This window comes from Lissotriton vulgaris, chromosome 10 (genome assembly GCF_964263255.1).
Source record: "Lissotriton vulgaris chromosome 10, aLisVul1.2, whole genome shotgun sequence".
In the NCBI taxonomy this organism is placed as follows: Eukaryota; Metazoa; Chordata; class Amphibia; order Caudata; family Salamandridae; genus Lissotriton; species Lissotriton vulgaris.
This window is the reverse complement of record NC_141698.1, coordinates 362,710,623-362,729,162: the sequence shown is the minus strand read 5'-3', so window position 1 is coordinate 362,729,162 and position 18,540 is coordinate 362,710,623. Positions and strand designations below refer to the sequence as shown.

Genomic DNA, 18,540 nt, shown 5'->3' with positions numbered 1-18,540 from the left:
TGACTGAAATGCATGCTTGACTCTTGCTTTCATGAAAAGGAGAACCTCTGAGGACCCTGCAAAGTCAAGGCTTATAAATTAATTCAAGAGAATATTGAAAATCGGCAGTTCATTGTGCTCTGGGTTACTGGCTTTCAAACATCACTTGCAGAAAGGAAGACATCTTGAAATGGTGCTTAACTTGAGTGTAGAACTCTCCCACCCATTGTACGCCCCCCCCCGCCCACAGCAGAGCAATATTATTGTTTGCATGTTCCTTTCCGTGATCACTTAATCTTCTTTGGTGACAGAATGATAGGTAATTAAGTGGAAACTGATTACTGACAACACTAGCTTTTACTTCCAAAGATATAGCAGAAGGACCCCCGTTACTCACCACTTTTTTGCTCTGCTGCACGTGCAGTCTCTTTGGCTGTGCACTCAAAAAAACATCAAATGTCTCATATCAAGGGCACAAGTCGTGTACAAAAGAAGTGGGGGGACTGACAATATGCAAATGACCTCATGACGTCACGTGCTGAACGCGTCCCGCTGTCTGAAAATTACACAGGCTTATTTCTGTGGGGCCCAACTTCTTGGCGGGGGGGGACGGCGTCCACCCTGTGAAAAGAGTGGAGGGACACTGTGTACCTGCGTGTACCCTCTACTCGAGCTCTGCTCATATCTGTTTAATTCATGATCTAAAGCCAGGCATTTGCACGTATTTAGAATATCAAATATTTTAATTCATTAGAACCATAGACATTGGTATAGGTAGCATTACATTTCACTGTTTATTGCTCAAGTTGTAATCATAACAAGGGACCAACCATGTGTGTCTTTACAGAAAATTGCTGCCGGACTTCCACAAAAGGACTTTCACACACTTTAAATGTATTTTTTTATTGGCTGATCTAAGTGGTGCCCGGCATCTTAAATCAGTCAATCAGAAATAAAAGAAAAAGTCACTTTTTTATTCTGTAAGTGCATGCATGATGTATGATGACACACATGCATGCCTAGGAATGCAAATGCTACTTACCAGTATGCATCTGTTCTGGGCATGTAGGGCTGCTGACATTCATATCTGTGCATAGATCGCCGCCTAGTGCTGGGTCCGGATGATTGCACATTGTTGTCCTGGAAGAGTCTTCGAAGTATCACGAGATAGGTGGCTCCTCCCCTGGACTACAGTGCGCATGGGCATCGCCTCCATCCCCAGATTGTTTTTAGCCATTGGCAGAGATGGAGTGAAGTATGTGAGTGATGCCCATGCTAAGAGCATGAAAATGCATATGTAAAGGAATACTGCAGCTGCTACAGGCGCCCGGGAGGAGGGCGGGCGATATGAATGTCAGCAGCCCTACATGCCAAGAACAGATGCATACTGGTAAGTAGCATTTGCAGTTCGAGGCATGTGGGCTGCTGAATTCATATCTGTGCATAGAATACATAGCAGTCCCTCCATTAGCGGCGGCCGCCCGTGCCAGCTGCAGCAGTTTGAAACAGTGTTTTGAGAACAGCCTGACCAACAGCTGCCTGCTGTTTAGAGTGCACGTCTACACAGTAATGTTTAGTGAAAGTATGTGTGGTAGACCATGTGGCTGCTCTACAAATATCTTCTAAGGGAATATTACCTAGGAAAGCCATAGAGGCCCCCATCTTCCTGGTGGAGTGGGCTCTTGGTGGAATTGTGAGAGTGCGTTTAGCTTTAGCGTAACAGATCTGAATGCATTTCACGATCCACCTCGCGATCCCAGCTTTGGAGATAGCGTTTCCCTTGTGGTGTGAGGCAAATGCAACAAAGAGTTGCTTGGTCTTACGAAAATCTTTAGTCCTGTCAACGTAGTACATCAAGGCTCTTTTGACATCAAGGGTGTGGAGCATTCGCTCCGCCAGTGACTCTGGGTTTTGAAAAAAGACTGGCAACTCAATTGTCTGGTTCATGTGGAATTGAGATACAACCTTGGGTAAGAATTTAGGGTTAGTGCGGAGCACCACCCTGTTAGCGTGTACTTGGAAGAAAGGTTCTTGGATGGTGAGCGCCTGCAACTCGCTAACCCTCCGTAGCGATGTAATTGCTACTAAGAAAGCAACCTTCCAAGTCAGAAACTGAAGCTCACAAGAGTGCAGTGGCTCAAAGGGAGGACCCATCAGCCTTGTAAGAACCACATTGAGGTTCCATTCTGGAGCTGGTGGTGTCCGTGGTGGAATGACTCTCTTGAGTCCTTCCAGAAAAGCCTTGATAGCAGGGACCTTAAAAAGTGATAGGTGTTGCCTATTCTGAAGGTATGCTGCCATCGCAGACAAATGAATGCGGATGGAAGAGTACGCCAAATTGCATTGGTACAGGTGGAACAGGTAGCAAATAATGTTCTGAATGGAAGCGTCCAGTGGGTCAATATCGTGGTTTACACAGTACATGACAAACCGCTTCCATTTGGCCGCGTAACAAGCTCGAGTAGTGGGCTTCCTTGCCTCCCGAATGATGTCCATGCAATCGGGGGGAAGATTGAGGTAGCCAAACTCTAGGACTTCAGGAGCCAGATCGCCAGGTTGAGCTGTTGCGGATCTGGGTGCTGAATGTCGCCATGGCTCTGCGTCAGAAGGCTGGGGGTGAGATGAAGCCTTTGATGCGGTACCACGGAGAGTTCCAGAAATGTGGTGTACCATGGTTGGCGAGCCCACATTGGAGCAACCAGGATGAGAGTCATCGAGTGCTGCCTGAGTTTGCGTGCCACCAGCGGTATCAGAGGTGCTGGGGGAAAAGCGTACGCAAATCTGCCTGACCAGTTCATCCACATCGCATTGCCCTGCGATTGCGGGTGTGGGAACCTGGCGGCGAAGCTTTGGCATTTTGCGTTCTCCTTTGTGGCGAACAGGTCTATCTCTGGATGACCCCACCTTTGGAAGTACGGTTGGAGTACTGATGGATGTATCTCCCACTCGTGCATTTGGTGGCTGTGCCTGCTGAGCAGGTCCGCCATCTGGTTGTCTTTGCCCGGGAGATGCTCCGCCATGAGGAAGATGCTCCTCTGAATGGCCCACTTCCACATGCTCTGAGCCAGATGAGACAGCTGCGGAGAGTGTGTTCCTCCCTGCTTCTGAATGTAGTACATGGCCGTCATGTTGTCCGTCCGGATCAACACGACCTTGTTGCACAGATGTACTTTGAATGCCTTTAAGGCCATGAAGATTGCCATCAGTTCCAGAACGTTGATGTGCATCTTCCTCTGCTGTAGTGTCCATAGTCCCTGCACCGTGTAATGGAGTACATGCGCTCCCCATCCCTGGAGAGAAGCGTCCGTTGTCAGGATAATCTGTGGCACAGGCTCCTGGAACGGTCGGCCCTTGCAAAGGTTTTGTTGGTTCCACCAATGCAGAGAGTTGAACGCCCGACCGCTCACCAACACTAGGTCTGTCAGTTGCCCATGAGCCTGAGTCCACTGACGTGCCAGGCACTCCTGAAGCGGACGCATATGTAATCTCGCGTGCGGGACGATGGAGATGCAGGAGGCCATCATGCCTATCAACTGCATGAACACCTTCGCTGGAAGCGAGTGCTGAGGTCTGAATCGTTGGATCAGCGTTTGGATACTGGCGATTCTCACTGAGTTTGGCTGCGCAGTGGCTGCCAGTGTGTTTATTGTCGCGCCCAGATACTGCCGTACATGGGCGGGTTGGAGATGGGATTTTGGATAGTTCAGCGAGAATCCCAGATCGTGCAGGAGATGAATTGTGCGGGACACGTGGTCGGCGCACTGTTGTTCTGTCTTTGCCTGAATGAGCCAGTCGTCCAGATAAGGATAGACGTGGACGTTCTGGCGTCGTAGATGCGCCGCCAGTCGCCAGGCACTTTGTAAAGACTCTTGGCGCTGTGGTGACCCCGAACGGCAGAACCCTGAACTGGTAGTGCTGGTCTAGGATTGTGAATCTGAGATACTTCCTGTGGGAAGGATGCAGGGGGATATGAAAGTATGCATCTTTCAGATCCAACGTAGCCAGGAAGTCCCCCTGTTGAAGCAGAGGGAGTACCTGCTGTAACGTGAGCATATGGAAGTGCTCCGAGAGAATATACCAGTTGAGGGGCCTGAGGTCCAGGATGGGCCTGAGGGATCCGTCCTTTTTGGGGATTAGAAAATACAGGGAGTAAACCCCTGTTCCCCTTTCTTGCAGTGGAACGAGCTCTATTGCCCCTTTTTGCAGCATGACTGTGACCTCCTGCTGCAACAAGTGCAAGTGCTCGCCGGACATAGGACGGCTTCTTGGAGGTATGTTCGGTGGAGTGGAAGTAAGTTCCAGACAGTAACCGTACTGGATAAGAGACCTGACCCACCTGTCCGTGGTGATGGATTTCCACGCGGGCAGGAACTGCTGGAGTCTCCCCCCGACCGGTGTTGTGTGGTCGGGGGGCAGTGACAAGACGTCACTGCTTGTTGGCGGTGGTGGACCTGGAGCTATTGTTTCCACGTCCCCTGCCCTTGACGTTGTTGCCTCTGTAGCCACCTCTACCCTTGTTGGTGTATGAGGTCTGGGTATTGCCCTTATAGTACTGTGTGGATTGCGATGCCTGACCCCTTGAGGTGCCTCTGGTATTGGAGCGGCGAAAGGAACCACCCCGAAACTGCTGAGATTGGAGGGCCCCCATAGACTTGGCAGTATCTGTGTCTTTTTTCATCTTTTCAAGCGTCGCATCCACCTCAGGGCCAAACAGGTGGTCAGGATTAACTGTTTGGTTCAGTATGGTTGTTTGTATATCTGGTTTAAAGCCTGATATCCGAAGCCATGCATGTCTTCTTAGCAAGACACTGGTGTTGATTGCCCTGGAGGCAGTATCAGCCACATCTAGCGCACATTTGATGGAAGCGTTAGTGATTAGCTTGCGCTCCTGAATTAACATCTCCCCAGCCTCCTTGTACTGGTCAGGTAAGTGCTGCAACAGTGTTTCTAGGGTGTCATAGTGAGCCCTATCGTAGCGTGCAAGTAGGGCCTGGGTGTTCGAAATGCGCCAAATGTTAGCTGCCTGCGCAGCAATCCTTTTCCCTGAGGCCTCAAATATTTTCGACTTTGTCTGGGGGAGGAGCGTCACCAGTGGTCTGTGAATTTGCCCTCTTCCGAGGGTTGGATACAACCAAAGAGTCCAGTGGCAAGTGTCCCTAGATGTATGTTGGATCCGAGGGCGCTGCCTTATACTTTTTGTCAATTCGAGGATTGATGACACGCGCCCGAGTGGGCTCCTTGAAGACCTCCGGCGCGTGCTTTAGCACTCCTTTGAGCATTGGCAATGTCTTGAGTGACTTCTCGGCCACAGAGAAAGTGTCAAACAAAAAATCCACATCCACAGGATCTGAGTGGAGCTCGACATCATGGTTAGCTGCAGCCCTCTCAATCAAGGCGTTGAAGGCTGCAGAGTCCTCCGTCGGTGAGGTCTTTGCCGCAAAGAGCTGCGGTTCCTGACCCGATTGTGGGTCGTCTGGGTCGGCTCCGGCCGACCAAGGCTCATGTTCCTCCTCCGGATCCGAGTACGCCGGATAGTTGTACTCGACCTCCTCCTCCTCGTCACCCTCCCCCGCGTTGGAACGCGTTGGAGAACGTTCTACGTGTTTGGGAGACGAAGGCTCCACAGGGGCCGAGGCGCCCGTCGAGTCCTTCTTGTTTTTAAGAGGAACCCGAAAATGTTCCAACACCGGCTCCGTGGTGATTTTCCGTTTGAGGAGGGACAATTTCCCAGTATTGGCGTAGATGATGACCTCTCGGCGCTCTTCCTCCGCGAGTGGCTGGAGTCGAAGCTTCGACACCATCAATGACGCTTTGGACGTCGACACCCCCTTCGAGGGCACGTCTGCCCCCTGCTTCGGAGCGAAGGCTTTCGGCGTCGACTTTGGCGGCAGGGTGTAGCGGATAGGCGTTTGCACCTTCGCCGGCTTCGATGCGGTCTTCGGCTTCACGCCCTCTGGTTCGGGAACCACAGCGCCCTTCCGAATCCGTTGCAGGGACTCCGCGACTTTCTTCGTCAAGGTTGGAGAGGGCTGGACCGTCTCAAATGATTTCCCCGAGTCGGGAGCTGGGTCCGCTGGAGGCAGAGTCTTCGGAGCCGACACCGTGCCATCCTTTGCCCCGACGGTCGGAGCCGGCGCAACCGGAGCTTTGGAATCGGCTTGACGCTTCTTCGGAGCCTTTTTCGGGTCATCGACCTCGACCATCTTCGGCGCCGACGCAGCCGCGTCGGACGCCTTTGCCTTTGGCGTCGACCCCGAGGCTTTGGGGTCGGCCATCTTGGCGTGGCTCTTCAAGTCGGCCATTTTGATTTTCTTAGATGTTGACGCCTCTAGAGCCTTCTGTCCCACCAGCGGAGCTTTCACTTTCGGTTTCGAAACCGACGGTGTGGATCCCGATGGCTTCACTTTCGTTTTCTTCAACGGGAGTGGCGCATCTGAAATGTCCGTGGCCGGGCCGAGAGGCGGGGCTGCTGGACTAATAGCAAGGTCTTGGGTAAGGCCCGAAGGCGATCCCTCGACCTGGGCCGTATGTTGGGGATCGACCCCTGAGTCAGTTTGGGGGTGCTCTTCCTCCGAGCTATCCCCCACGGTGGCAATGGCCCCATCGTCGTCCCATACCTCGTCGCCGGCTTCATCAAAGTCCTCATCTCCCGCGTCGTAGTCATCTCCCTCCGACGCGAGGCTAGAGTCCGAAACCTGAAAGACGTTGTCGTCTCCTTCAAATTCTTCAAAGATGTTGTCCGGCGGGGGCGCCGGGGGTGCCGACATCTGGGCCTGGAGTCGAGCGGCCCGCCGATGCTTCAGGGTCTTCTTGCACCGGAACTTTGAACAGGCCATACACCTGGCCTCGTCATGGTCCGGTGATAAACACTTGTTGCACACAGGGTGCACGTCGAGGTGTGAATACTTGGAGGTGCACACCGGGCACCTTTTGAACGGAGTCCGTTCCATGTTCAGAAAATTGGAGCGTCGAGTAGGCCCGTCCGCGCCGACAGCACGCGGAGTGGCAGGAAGCGTTCGGAGCTGAGAAGGAAGAGAACCCGAACGAAACAATACCGACGCCCAGCCTAAAGACCTTTTGGTCTCAAATAGAAACTTAAACAACTATCGGTCCCGACAGAGGGAACCGAAGCACATCCGAACCCAATGGCGGAAAAAAACAATCTGGGGATGGAGGCGATGCCCATGCGCACTGTAGTCCAGGGGAGGAGCCACCTATCTCGTGATACTTCGAAGGCTCTTCCAGGACAACAATGTGCAATCATCCAGACCCAACACTAGGCGGCGATCTATGCACAGATATGAATTCAGCAGCCCACATGCCTCGAACACAGGGAAACCCCCAATAGGGGCTGTCATTGCACCTTTTTCCTGATGCTTAAAGAAATTGCCAAAAACCATTGTGATTTTAAAGATGCTGACAGTATCCCTAAAATGCAATGGCAAAGTCAGCTGTTCCCAAACACTACACCTCTTGGCTTTGCCAATGCTTATTTAACATGCCTCAAGCGTAATTTTTAACACCCTATCAGCCCCCTGCCTTCCCTTCTCTTCATCACACCCCTCCCGCACAACAAATTACTTAGTACCAGTCTTAAGGAGCTAACCTGTTGATTCAGTGGGTTGGAATAGGTGCGGAGATGTCTGTGTTTAGTAGTCCTGGGCGCTAATTTCCGATCCGCTTGCGGAATTTGGGTAATTTCGCATTGCGCTGAGAACACAGAATTGCCATATATTCGGCGATCTGCGGCTTTGCAGAATTTTTTGCGTGTTCGCGCTTTCAAAATGCGTGTTTGTGAGATAATTCCCCCTGAGCACGCAAACAGCGTTTGGGAACAGGCAAAAAGCATTGCAAACGGGCGAACAAGCAATTTCGCCTGTTCGCGGAACTCTTAGCGTGCTCGCGGAGATTTTTCACCGTTTCGCAGAGCTTTGCGTAGCGCGACTGTGAAAATTCCGCCCACCCCTAGCCAAGCCCAATTCCTGCACTGATGTAATCATCTATGCCAGGGACTGACATGCGAACACAATTTTTTGCAAGAGAATTCTAATGCAAATATTTATAAGGGAAATTTCACCTGCAGGCGAAGTTTTGCAAAGGGAGAAACTTGACAGTTTCGCATAGTTTGATAATTTCACAAAACACATACATGTGGACATGTCTGTGTATATGTTTGCGTAAAATAATAAAATGTCCATCCTCTCTACTTCACCCGTTATTGTCCACCGACACTTACACTCTTGGTCCGCTTCCTTTTACACTCATCCTAATGCTTTCAAGTTTTCCGTGGACCTTTACTAATGACATTTCAAACTTCTCTTACTTTTATTCACTTAAATCACATGTGACCCAAACTGCTCAATAACTAGATCACAAAATGAAGTAAACTCACAAGAGTTTTTGGGAGAACACGAGAATTAAAAGGGCCTTCTTTTATTCTTAAAACAGCCATTCCACTTTCAGCCACAGGGTGTCAGACAATGCAAGCAAGAGACTGAATTAAAGATCCTTACTGCAGAAGAACACCTTTCTTCGACGTTATTCTCCCCACTTCCATTTAAAAAGTAAATGCGTACTTACACGGTGCTCGTACAAGTGATTGGGGAGAATGCGGGGGGATATCATCAAGGGGCCGCTATGTAATTATCGCTGCTTTAGCGTCCGTTTTTGGGCGAAAAGCGGAGATAATTATATTGCATTATCAGCAAGGTCACGCTATCGCGTGAATCCTTCTGCCTTAGCGCCCTTTTCCCCAAAGCCCAGCTGTGCAAATCTAATGAGATGCAAAGTGGGCGAACCATGCCAAACTTACATGGAGAATGTTGCTAAACGACATTTCTCCAATTAACAAGGAAATCGCTAACCTGCTTAGCGATTAATAAAGAAGCGCTAACCACGCTTCACGCAGGTTCCTGTATGCCTACTTTCAATCTGACTTAGCAATGTAATCTAGCGATAGCCGGCGATTATTATCCTAGCGCTAAGTGCACTTAGCGATAATTATCGCCCGTTGTTGCTGATATGCCCGATGGTATTTAAACAAACTTAATGCAAAAGGTACATATTGTGGCATACCACCACTGTAAACACACTTACAGCATTAAGTGACTTTTTTCAAGTTCACTTTTTTCCAAGGCACTTCCAGTCAGTTCAATCTGATCCTTTATTGTTGACTCGGATTCCTTGATGGCGGCCTCAGACGGAGATTCAAACACCTCGTCTGGGTAAGTCGACAGCTCCTCGTGTAAGACGCCTTCCTAGTGAGATACAGAAAGAGACGCTGAGCAACAAAGGATTCGACCTTGTGCACTGGGCTGTAAAGAAATTACCCAGAAAGTGAAGTTTTTTTGAGACCTGGAATACGTTCTACCAGCAAATAAAACTAACAGTCACTTGAAGAAATGGATCTGTCAAAGCCAAAAGGGCAGCCTTTTGTGTAATGAAAGCAGACAAGAAACACAGTACAGAGGAACACATAACTGAAGAAGAAGCAACATGCCTACAGACATCCGTGCACAGATCAACAGACACCTTGCACAGCAACATAGATTCATGCCCCCTAGCACCAGCCATTAAAGAAGGAGAGGGTCGCCCGACCCTTTTGCAAAGCTAAAAGAGTGCCTCTCAGGCTGAGAAAGGTCATGTGCTAAATGCGCAAGCGCCTGTCTGTCTGACCCAAACTTTGCTGGGCTGAAGATTTCAATGGGCCTGGGGGCAGCCCCATTCGCTCTGCAAAGCCCCTTGAGGTCCTCCCTTTACTACGAGTGGGCGCATCACTATAGCCTTATAGCCCGCCGGGTATTAAAGGCACGCTGAATCGTTAAAGGCCCGAGCCGAAAGCGAGGGACTTTAACGAGACAGCGGGACTTTAATAGCCAGTATAGCCCTGCTACGAAGGGCTATAAGGCTATTAGAACATTCTGCAACTAGAGGGCAGAATGTTCAAACAAATTAAACAAAGGGTTCTCGAAGCTCGAGGGGATATAAAATCCCCTCGAGCTTCGAGAAGCCTTTGTAGAACATTTGAATGTTGCTCTGAGGGCCTTTATCGGCCCGTAGAAGCAGGGAGCACTCCATTGTCTGCAATGGAGCTCCCAACATTCCAATGTTCTAATATAGACTCAGACTTGGGAGCTTCAGTTTTAAGCTATGAAATGCCCCCAGCCGAGTGTCAATCAGTGACGCCCTGTCACAGAATGGGGTGGGGTAACCAACTCTCACTGATCCCATCAAACTCAGTGATGAGGTAGGGAAGGCCTTCTTCTCATTGGTTGACCCATGACAAGGTCAGTCATTGAGAGGAGGAGGCTAGATCTTCCGGCATTCCCTTTCTTCCCTGGAGTCTGAAGGAACCACTAAGGCTTCTGCTTCTTCCTCCCACCACCCGATGTCACAACCATGGCAGGTAAGTCCTTATTGAATGCTGGATGCATGTGTGTGTGTCTGGATGTATGTGTATATGCGTGCAGTGAATGGGTGTGAGCATGTGTATGTGTTTGTGAATGGTGAGTGTATGTGTGCATGCTAGTATATTGATGGGTGTGAGTGTGCATGTGGATGGGTGAGAGCATGTGTGTGTGCTTTTGTGTAAGACTTTGTAAGTGCCCGCCCCTACTATACGTTACAAGGCACCACAGCTAAGCACCTAGACTAATAGGCATATTGGCATGCGCACAGGGCACAACACAAAGGCACACAAACATACAGAGAGGCCACACATGCAGGGACACAATCACAGACAAGCACACACAGGTGGATGTACAGATGTGTGGAACATACGTTTGGTGTTAAATATGTTGACAATATGAATGATTGTTTTAACTAGTGGTTAAAACAATAACCACGTTACAAAGTTCAGGCACCCACGTTTCAGCACTTTTCACAAAATCTATTAAAGAAAATGGAGCAATAGGTTAATTAAGGTGTAAGAATCCCCAGCAATCAAAAGAAGATTGCACATGTTTTCAATGTGTCAGACGACAGACAACATCCAATCGGAAGCAGTCATTGGTAAAGTCACTTGGTCTCTCATTAGCCAGCAGCCTTTTGACTTTGTCGGGGATTGTTTTGTCATGTTTTTTTTAGCAAAGTTGTATTGCTATTGCTGGGGAAACGTCCAGGTTCTTGTAAATGTAAAAAAAAAGAAACCCCCCCAAAAAAGAAATTGAATAAATATTTTTTTTACAATCCTTTCCGGCAATTAAAGGAACTAATTAGTGTGTGGATGTGCTCCTTGTGAAACAGCATAAGCCTGTCACTGTCAATGAAGTTTGCCAATGGCTGATGAGGGCTGCCCATGCCATATGCTGCAGTGGGTGGCAGAAAAATGCGACACAATAACAGATTAATGGATGAAGAGGACTGGTTGAAACTCAGCCTCCTATAAGTAAGTAAGTAAGTATATTACAAACCTAAAAGCACAGCCAATATGTCTCGCCTAGGCTAAAATGAATAACCTTACAAAAAAAAAAGTGATATGACATTAGAGCCACTTTCCTTTGTAGGCGGGCGCATCATACAGGGGAGGGCCGGAGTTGGGAAGCAAGCAACACAAAGGATCAGGCTGGATATGGGGAGCAACAAAGCAGAGGGTATGGGGTAAGCAACGTGAGTGGGACAGAGGGGAAACATGTATGGTAGAGGGGAGGAGAAGCAATAGGCGAGGGAGCAGAAACGGGCGAGTTAGAAGCAAGGCACAGGTGGGGGAAGCAACATGGAGACTCGATGGGGAGGAGAAACAAGAAGCGAGAGAGCAATATGAAGTAGGCATGGGAGAAGTACACAGTGGGAGAGACCAACACTGAGCACTGGGATAGGAAGAGAAGAGTACACTTGGGAGACAGCTAGAAAACACATGCACTCTCATGGAGTGCTTAAGACAAAAGAAAAAAGTAGGTCCCTAAAAGAGAGCTCCAGAATGATACAAGTAAATTGGAAATGCTCCATGGGCAGGACAGACACAAGATGCACAAGACATGGCAAAAGAAGCAAGCAAATAAGAGTGCCAGGAAAGCCAACAAATGGTAAGCAATGGGTGGCCTCAATCCCCTGTATGTTCTTGATAAGCTCACAATATGCCTCAAAACAGTCTGCGTATGCATTGTTTAGAAGGCTTGGCCTAATTAGTGGAATTGTGAGAAAAACAGCCATTGTGAACAATAACAAATGCCACACACTTTCATCCATCCCTTTTCTGAAAAGCACTCCGCCAATTACTGGTATTACATTGCAAAGACTATGGATCACAGGTGTGAAGCTACTTGGCCTAGTAACACACTATACCAAAACAGAGACTAGTGCCACCTGTAAACTGCATGTGGAGAAGGCCAATATAAACCCTGAATACTTTATTTGGTTTTCATGGAGGAACCATTTTATGCAATCATTGCAAGTTGCAGGTGGCAGGAATGCTCTACCCCGAAGACCAGAAGATGGATGCAACATGGAGAACACTTCAGATGGGGAAAAAATGATTTGTGGCCGAAAAGATGAATAACACTTCGATTTGGTTTCACAGTCTTTTTTTATCAAAAGATGTAAAACCTGGGACCTTGGTGAGAAGCGCAGAGAAGTCCCAAGCCAAGAGAAAGTATGGGATATAACTTCTGATATAACTTCTGGTGTGCGCAGGAGAGAATTCTCCTTTGGTACCAATTTACCTATGCAGGGATTTGACCAAAACTCCTCTTTAAGGGAAATTTGGCAGAGCAGAATCGCCTGCTCACTTCAGCGCCAGATTTTAGACAAAAAGCAAAGACGTAGAAAGGGTGCTTCTCGCAGGCTGATCATTTACTCCACCTTGCCACATATCTGATTTCCTTAGTGAAAGTAACATTTCAAAGCCTGTTTGTCCGTCGGAAGTGCCCGAATCTGCAGGAGAGGAAAAGGAACGTGAAAGTAGCCCAACTGACTTTAGGTAACTCCATGTCAATGAGGCTGGATGGGAATTCAAAATCAGCCCGGGTGTTTTGTACAAAATATCCACCAGCAGCAGGAGGGCTCAACAGAGGGGCACAACAGGAGATAGATTGAGTCGCAGCAGTCCACCAGGCTCTGAATGCAGTACACTGCCCTGCAGACCGCCCACAAAATGCCAGAGTAGCAGAATGGCCTGTCTCGCGAGGCACACCAGATAAAAGGGGAAAAAGCACTGACTCAACCAAGCATGGTAACCCTTAGAGAATACTGTTTTTTTGTTAGCTGTGTAATGGACGTGGTTTTCACCCATTTTTGTTGTACCCATTTTACTGCATAAGGATGAAAGGCCGAGCTGGTTAGACCTAGCTTTTAGCCTGCGCCTGGGAGACACTTCGCCTGTGGCTGTTCATTTTACCAACACAAAGTCATACGTTTTGATTCACTTTCAAGGGATACAAGGCATCATAAGTTAAATTCTTCAGGTTTATTCTTGAAAACCAGAGACAGAATCCTGCAGAGAAACTGAGAGGAACTCACAGCAAACAGAGCCGTCCTTCATAGGTGAGGAGACTAGACTGTTGCTCTGCCACTTCCGCCCCCTTCCACCATTCTTTTTAGATTCTTCTGCAGCTGGAGGGCAGTGGCTAATCAACCTCTGGCAGTTTCAGGACGCTCTGTATAACCTCTTCTCTGTGCATCCTAACTTGTAGTACAATTCCAGATTGTAATTGTTTCCAAAGTTGTATTTTTTCTGCATATGCATACTCAAGGTTAGTTAGTGTTTGCTAAACTAGTCATCTATTTCTGGAAGCATGGCCCCTTCAACTGAGTCTCCCTGCAGTAAAGTGATATATCCAATTATATACTTTCCTAGACATCTTTCAGAAGAGTGCTTCTCTAGTGCAATGGAACCCTTTATCTGATTCCCATCATTAGAGTGCTGCTTTCATATGAGAATATGATTGCTTAGTTATTACATAGCACCCAGTCATGGTTCGATCCCCAGCTCCGGGAGCAGCTCAGCTCAGCACCGTGTGACTCTGGGAAATAGCTTACTTAATTTTCAGAACGGCCCCCAGCGCCTTGAGACCCATAAGGGTGAGTAGTTTGCTCTTTACAAATACGGATTTTACTGTCAGTAGGCACAGGAACCAAATACTTCCAAATGGGAATTTCTAGAGCATAGTACCTCCATTTACTTGACAGCCTCGTGCTCTTGACAAAGACCTCCACTCAGACCCCATGTGGTGCTTCCTGACCAGTCAGGGACTCAAGATAAATTGCTATGCTGATGACTCCAACAACACAGACCACTGTCAAGGTAAAATAAAAGAGGAGTGAGAGGAGCTAAAAATCTATTTATAGGCCATTCGCCTTCCCTTCCTACACAAACTCAAGAAAGCCAAAAAAACGATGCAAGACCAAAAGTCATATGTCACAGCAGACAGGCCACGGTTGTGTGTTTTTTGTCACTTAAGACTTTTGGCCTTGCATCCTTTTTGGTGCATTTACTGACACATTCAGTCATGATTCTCATATATCAACCTGGGAGGATTCACATGCTAAATCTCTTAATATAAATATCAGACGTCATACCCATCTCTCCAACCCTTTTCTCTCACACATAGAGGACACGAGTGCCCTCCATATTTCAAACTACCGAGAACCCTTGGACAATATCCTACATGCACAAACTTGCATTCTGAAGGGAAAATGGGATTTTGATCACATCACTCCTGTTTAGATTTACCTAGTAGAGCTACCCTTGCAAATCCATACACTATCAAGACATACGAAGCTGTGGAGCAGTCTTAGCAGAAAACTTTGAAGAGAAAGTGGCCATCTCTTGTATGGAATGTAACTCAGGAATCCAAGGTATCACTTGACTATTTAAAAATGCAAGAAGGTAAAAAAAAACACAAAACCAAACTTTCTCAAATCGTGCTCTGAGGCCACAGAACAATAATCCTCCTCCTTTCAGATTTGTCACTTTTCCTTTGAAATTCACAAATGAGATTAAACTCCATCCCATTGAGAATGATTTCTAATGTGGCTCTTAACAACATTCTCCTCAGACCCTACCAATTAGCATAACTAAGCAGGGTCCCTGTGTCTCCTTGTGAGAACAGTCCTCCTCCCTATATTCTGCCTTTCAACATGTTCTCTCATTTGTTCCCCTACATCCTCTAACCCACAAGCATTACCACTACTATGGCGCTACTCAGCTCTTGTAGCTAGGTTTGTGCGAGAAGGAACAGAGGCAGCAAGGATTTACAATAGCAACTAAAACATTATTCCAGGTTTTCTGCAATGGATGTGTTAATCTATTGATTTGTCTTACCCACTCATTAAGTATACATTAAAAGACTCTACAGCTCTATAGTGGATACTACATCATGTGTGCATGATAAGCATGTGGTAGCGATGCAGAGATAGGAGCAGCAAAGTTATTTTGCAAAAATACAGTGGGAATTTCACTTGTTTAACATTTGGCCAAACACATCGGGATCCTTAAGATATGTGCAATGCTAAGCAGGCACTAATGCACTGACGTGTTAGAAGGCGTGCAGGTCAAAAGCAGATGGTGGTTCTCCTATTTTTTTAATTTCTCACCCTTGCGAAAAATGAGGTGTCTAGCTCATCCTGGAAATCAACGGTATCTTCCTCCATGAAACTGGCTGGTGTAAAACTCCGTCGCTGCGCCCTTCTCAGAGTACCTTCCTTTAAAGGACGACCCTGAAAATAAAATGGGGCAAATAAAGGATTCAGCAAAGTACATCTAAAAATAGTGGTCTAAGTTGAGACATCAAATCTGAGGCGATTGTACATTTTCATAAATATGAATACAATCTCCTACATATGTTTTTGAAATGCTTCACAATCTATGAAGCAAATCACACCAAAACAAACCTAGAAAGCAAACATACAACGTTACTGATGGGGATAGGGCTTATTAAAAAAGTGTGTATTCTTATTATTGTAAAAGGTGCACCATATCCTTTTAGCACAACAGTAGAGCCAGAGACGGGGGAGGGGGTACCAGCTCCTCTCTTTATTACCTCATTATTGCCCTGCCAAAGGATCCAGTGGTTTTTCCACCCAGTTTAACCGCATCGCTGCGGCGGTTATTTTTGCGCTACGCGGCTTTTTTGTAAAAGCCGCGTTAGATGACGAGCTCAGCTCGTCAGCCGCACACGCCCCCCGTGGCTGATGACGAGCTGAGCTCGTAATCAGCATCGAAGGGGTTAAAAAGCAGCTGGGTCATGGTGGGCAGAACGAAAGGCAGTGGTGGATACCAGTTTGGGGTAGTGCTACTGCCATGCTGATATCTCGTTCATCCAGCTTGAAATCGGTCTTCATGGTCTGCCACAGTGGTACCAGTTGTATCCCTCGTGTATAAGCAGTGGTACGGAAGGAGGAGAGATGCTTTTAGGTTTTACCTAGGACATAGGCAAAAGGGATTATCTTCCTCTGGGTCCCCCATCTGCCAGTCTGCTATGATTTAAATGAGACCCTCTGCTTCTTAAGTTGTAAATCTTTATAGTAGGATGATATTTGAGTGTTACTCTTCTATTTATCAAATCTAGATCTAATAAATTCAAAACTATCTTAATAAGTAACATTTAGCAGACACATGTTTCGCTCTTCTGCATTTTAGGACAGGTGAGCTTTTTCAAAGCGTATTAATATTTTCATGTATCATCATTCAAACATTGTATCTGTAAAACCATTTGTCTTTGTCTCCAATGTCTGGACAAGTCAGTCCACAGACAGCAGTCTTGGTCATTTCAGGGTGTTTGTCCATCCTGTGCCTTTTATGATAGAGCTGAGGACACGAAGACCAATGGTTTTTCAGAGATGTCCTTTAATGGATGTCAAATGAAAATATGAATCACAAGCACAGCATAAGCAAAGAATCAAAGATAGTAGCTAGCAAGTGTGTAAGTTGCAAACAGTGGAGGAGAGTTGCTAGCAAATCTAAAAATATTGGCCTACACCAAGAAAGAACAATAACATTGTTTAACCACATGCGTGCGGGGTTATTTTTGCGCTACGCGGCTTTTTTCCAAAAGCCGCGTTACATGACGAGCTCAGCTCGTCATCAGCACACGACCACCGTGGCTGATGACGAGCTGAGCTCGTCATCAGCATCGAAGGGGTTAAAGACGTGTGCCTTGTTCAGCTTGGCACCAAAACTGCCCTATGTAACACTTAGGAGGCTGATGAAAACCTCCACAAAATGAAAAGGTGCACCCTAAAAAGTGATGCCCTGGGCCAGACCAAGGTGGTAGCTAGAGACAGCCCCGTCAACAAGCTTTCTGCCTGTCAATATTAGACTAGGAATAAATTAACAGCAGTATGCAGCAGCATGGTAGGTGTGTACTTGCAGACTTCATGCTCCTTGTGTGTACTGCCCTTCACTCTTAACACCAATAATGTCACCAATTCCACGTGTAACACATTTAAATCTGTATTTAAACATAGATGAAGTATTAGGATGTTTGCTGCGGTAGGAAAGTGGGGAACATTCTACAGCCTCGTTCTTGGTAAGTGTGAGGAGCTACAGACTAACAGAAGGAAATGTCTTGAGTGTGTTAGCCATCACCGCAAGAATAAATACCTAAAATCATTACAATGCAATCAAATACATTTGGTTGATTTTAATGATTGTTCCACTGTTTGTACAGTAGACACAATAAACATTGCCTTTTCTACCATTTTCACACGACTGCATTATAAACAACCGCAGTTCACACTGCACCTGCAACTCCAGATCCTTTCCTGTACATCATCCTGTCCCGATATTTTGCAAATGTTTTCAAGTGGAAGACATTGTGAGAATCTCCAGATACTAATATGGCTTCACACTCTTTATTTTAAAGTTTCTAGTCTTCCTCTCTCCAGTAGGGACTTGTTCCAGTCTGTGAAAGTCCTGTTCGTATTTCATTACTTCCCCTTTCCTAATTATTGGTTTGGCCAACCCCAAGAGTAGGAAGAGGTAAAAGAGCCCAGGCCCCATCCCACAAACCACTGGTGAGTGAGAACCAAGACTTGGCAAGGCGCACGCCCCACCTCACATGGAGAATCTCTAAAGAGACCTGCACCCCCTGGCATCATCCCAGTGATGACGGTTTGATCCATATGCTTTTTCCTAATTTAGATCAGGGTATGGATGCATGTACACGGGCAGCAGAAGAGTTTTCGTTGTTTTCCTTCCTATTTATAGTCATACATTTCTTGTGCATTGGACCAGCATCTAGGGTTTTCAGTTGAGGTTCGGGGAGTTACTTTGCTGACTCACCATGACCTCGACAGAAAGATACAGGCACTTTTGGCCATTTCTCATTTAAGAATTGAGATCCCTATCTGTGTAGCAGCCCATACATTTCGTCTGCTCAGGAAGGTCCCTTCTAGCACAGGACCACCTCAACTCATGTGCCAACAAGTAAAGCCAGATCATAAAATGGAATGGATGTAGTTCTTGCTAATATAGCTTAAGATGGTCTATCAATCTAAGCTGCAACTTATATCTGGATTATTTGGCAGACATTATATAAGGAACTGAGTGCTCAACAGATGTTCTACCACATAATCAGGGCTCAATTAACACTATTTATATTTATGAGGGTTCAACACACGGTC

General features: G+C 47.0%; 1 protein-coding gene across 4 annotated transcripts in view; it reads right to left on the bottom strand.

Moving 5' to 3' along the window:
* The window catches only part of RHBDF1 (rhomboid 5 homolog 1), a 448,564-nt gene that overhangs the window by 149,030 nt on the left and 280,994 nt on the right, over window positions 1-18,540 (bottom strand). For all 4 annotated transcript variants that reach the window (XM_086941148.1, XM_086941149.1, XM_086941151.1 and 1 more), the window contains 2 exons: window positions 15,511-15,633; window positions 9,076-9,236 (listed from right to left, as the gene is read on the bottom strand). In XM_086941148.1, the coding sequence (XP_086797274.1) occupies window positions 9,076-9,236; window positions 15,511-15,633 (284 nt within the window). The remainder of the gene's footprint in view (window positions 1-9,075; window positions 9,237-15,510; window positions 15,634-18,540) is intronic.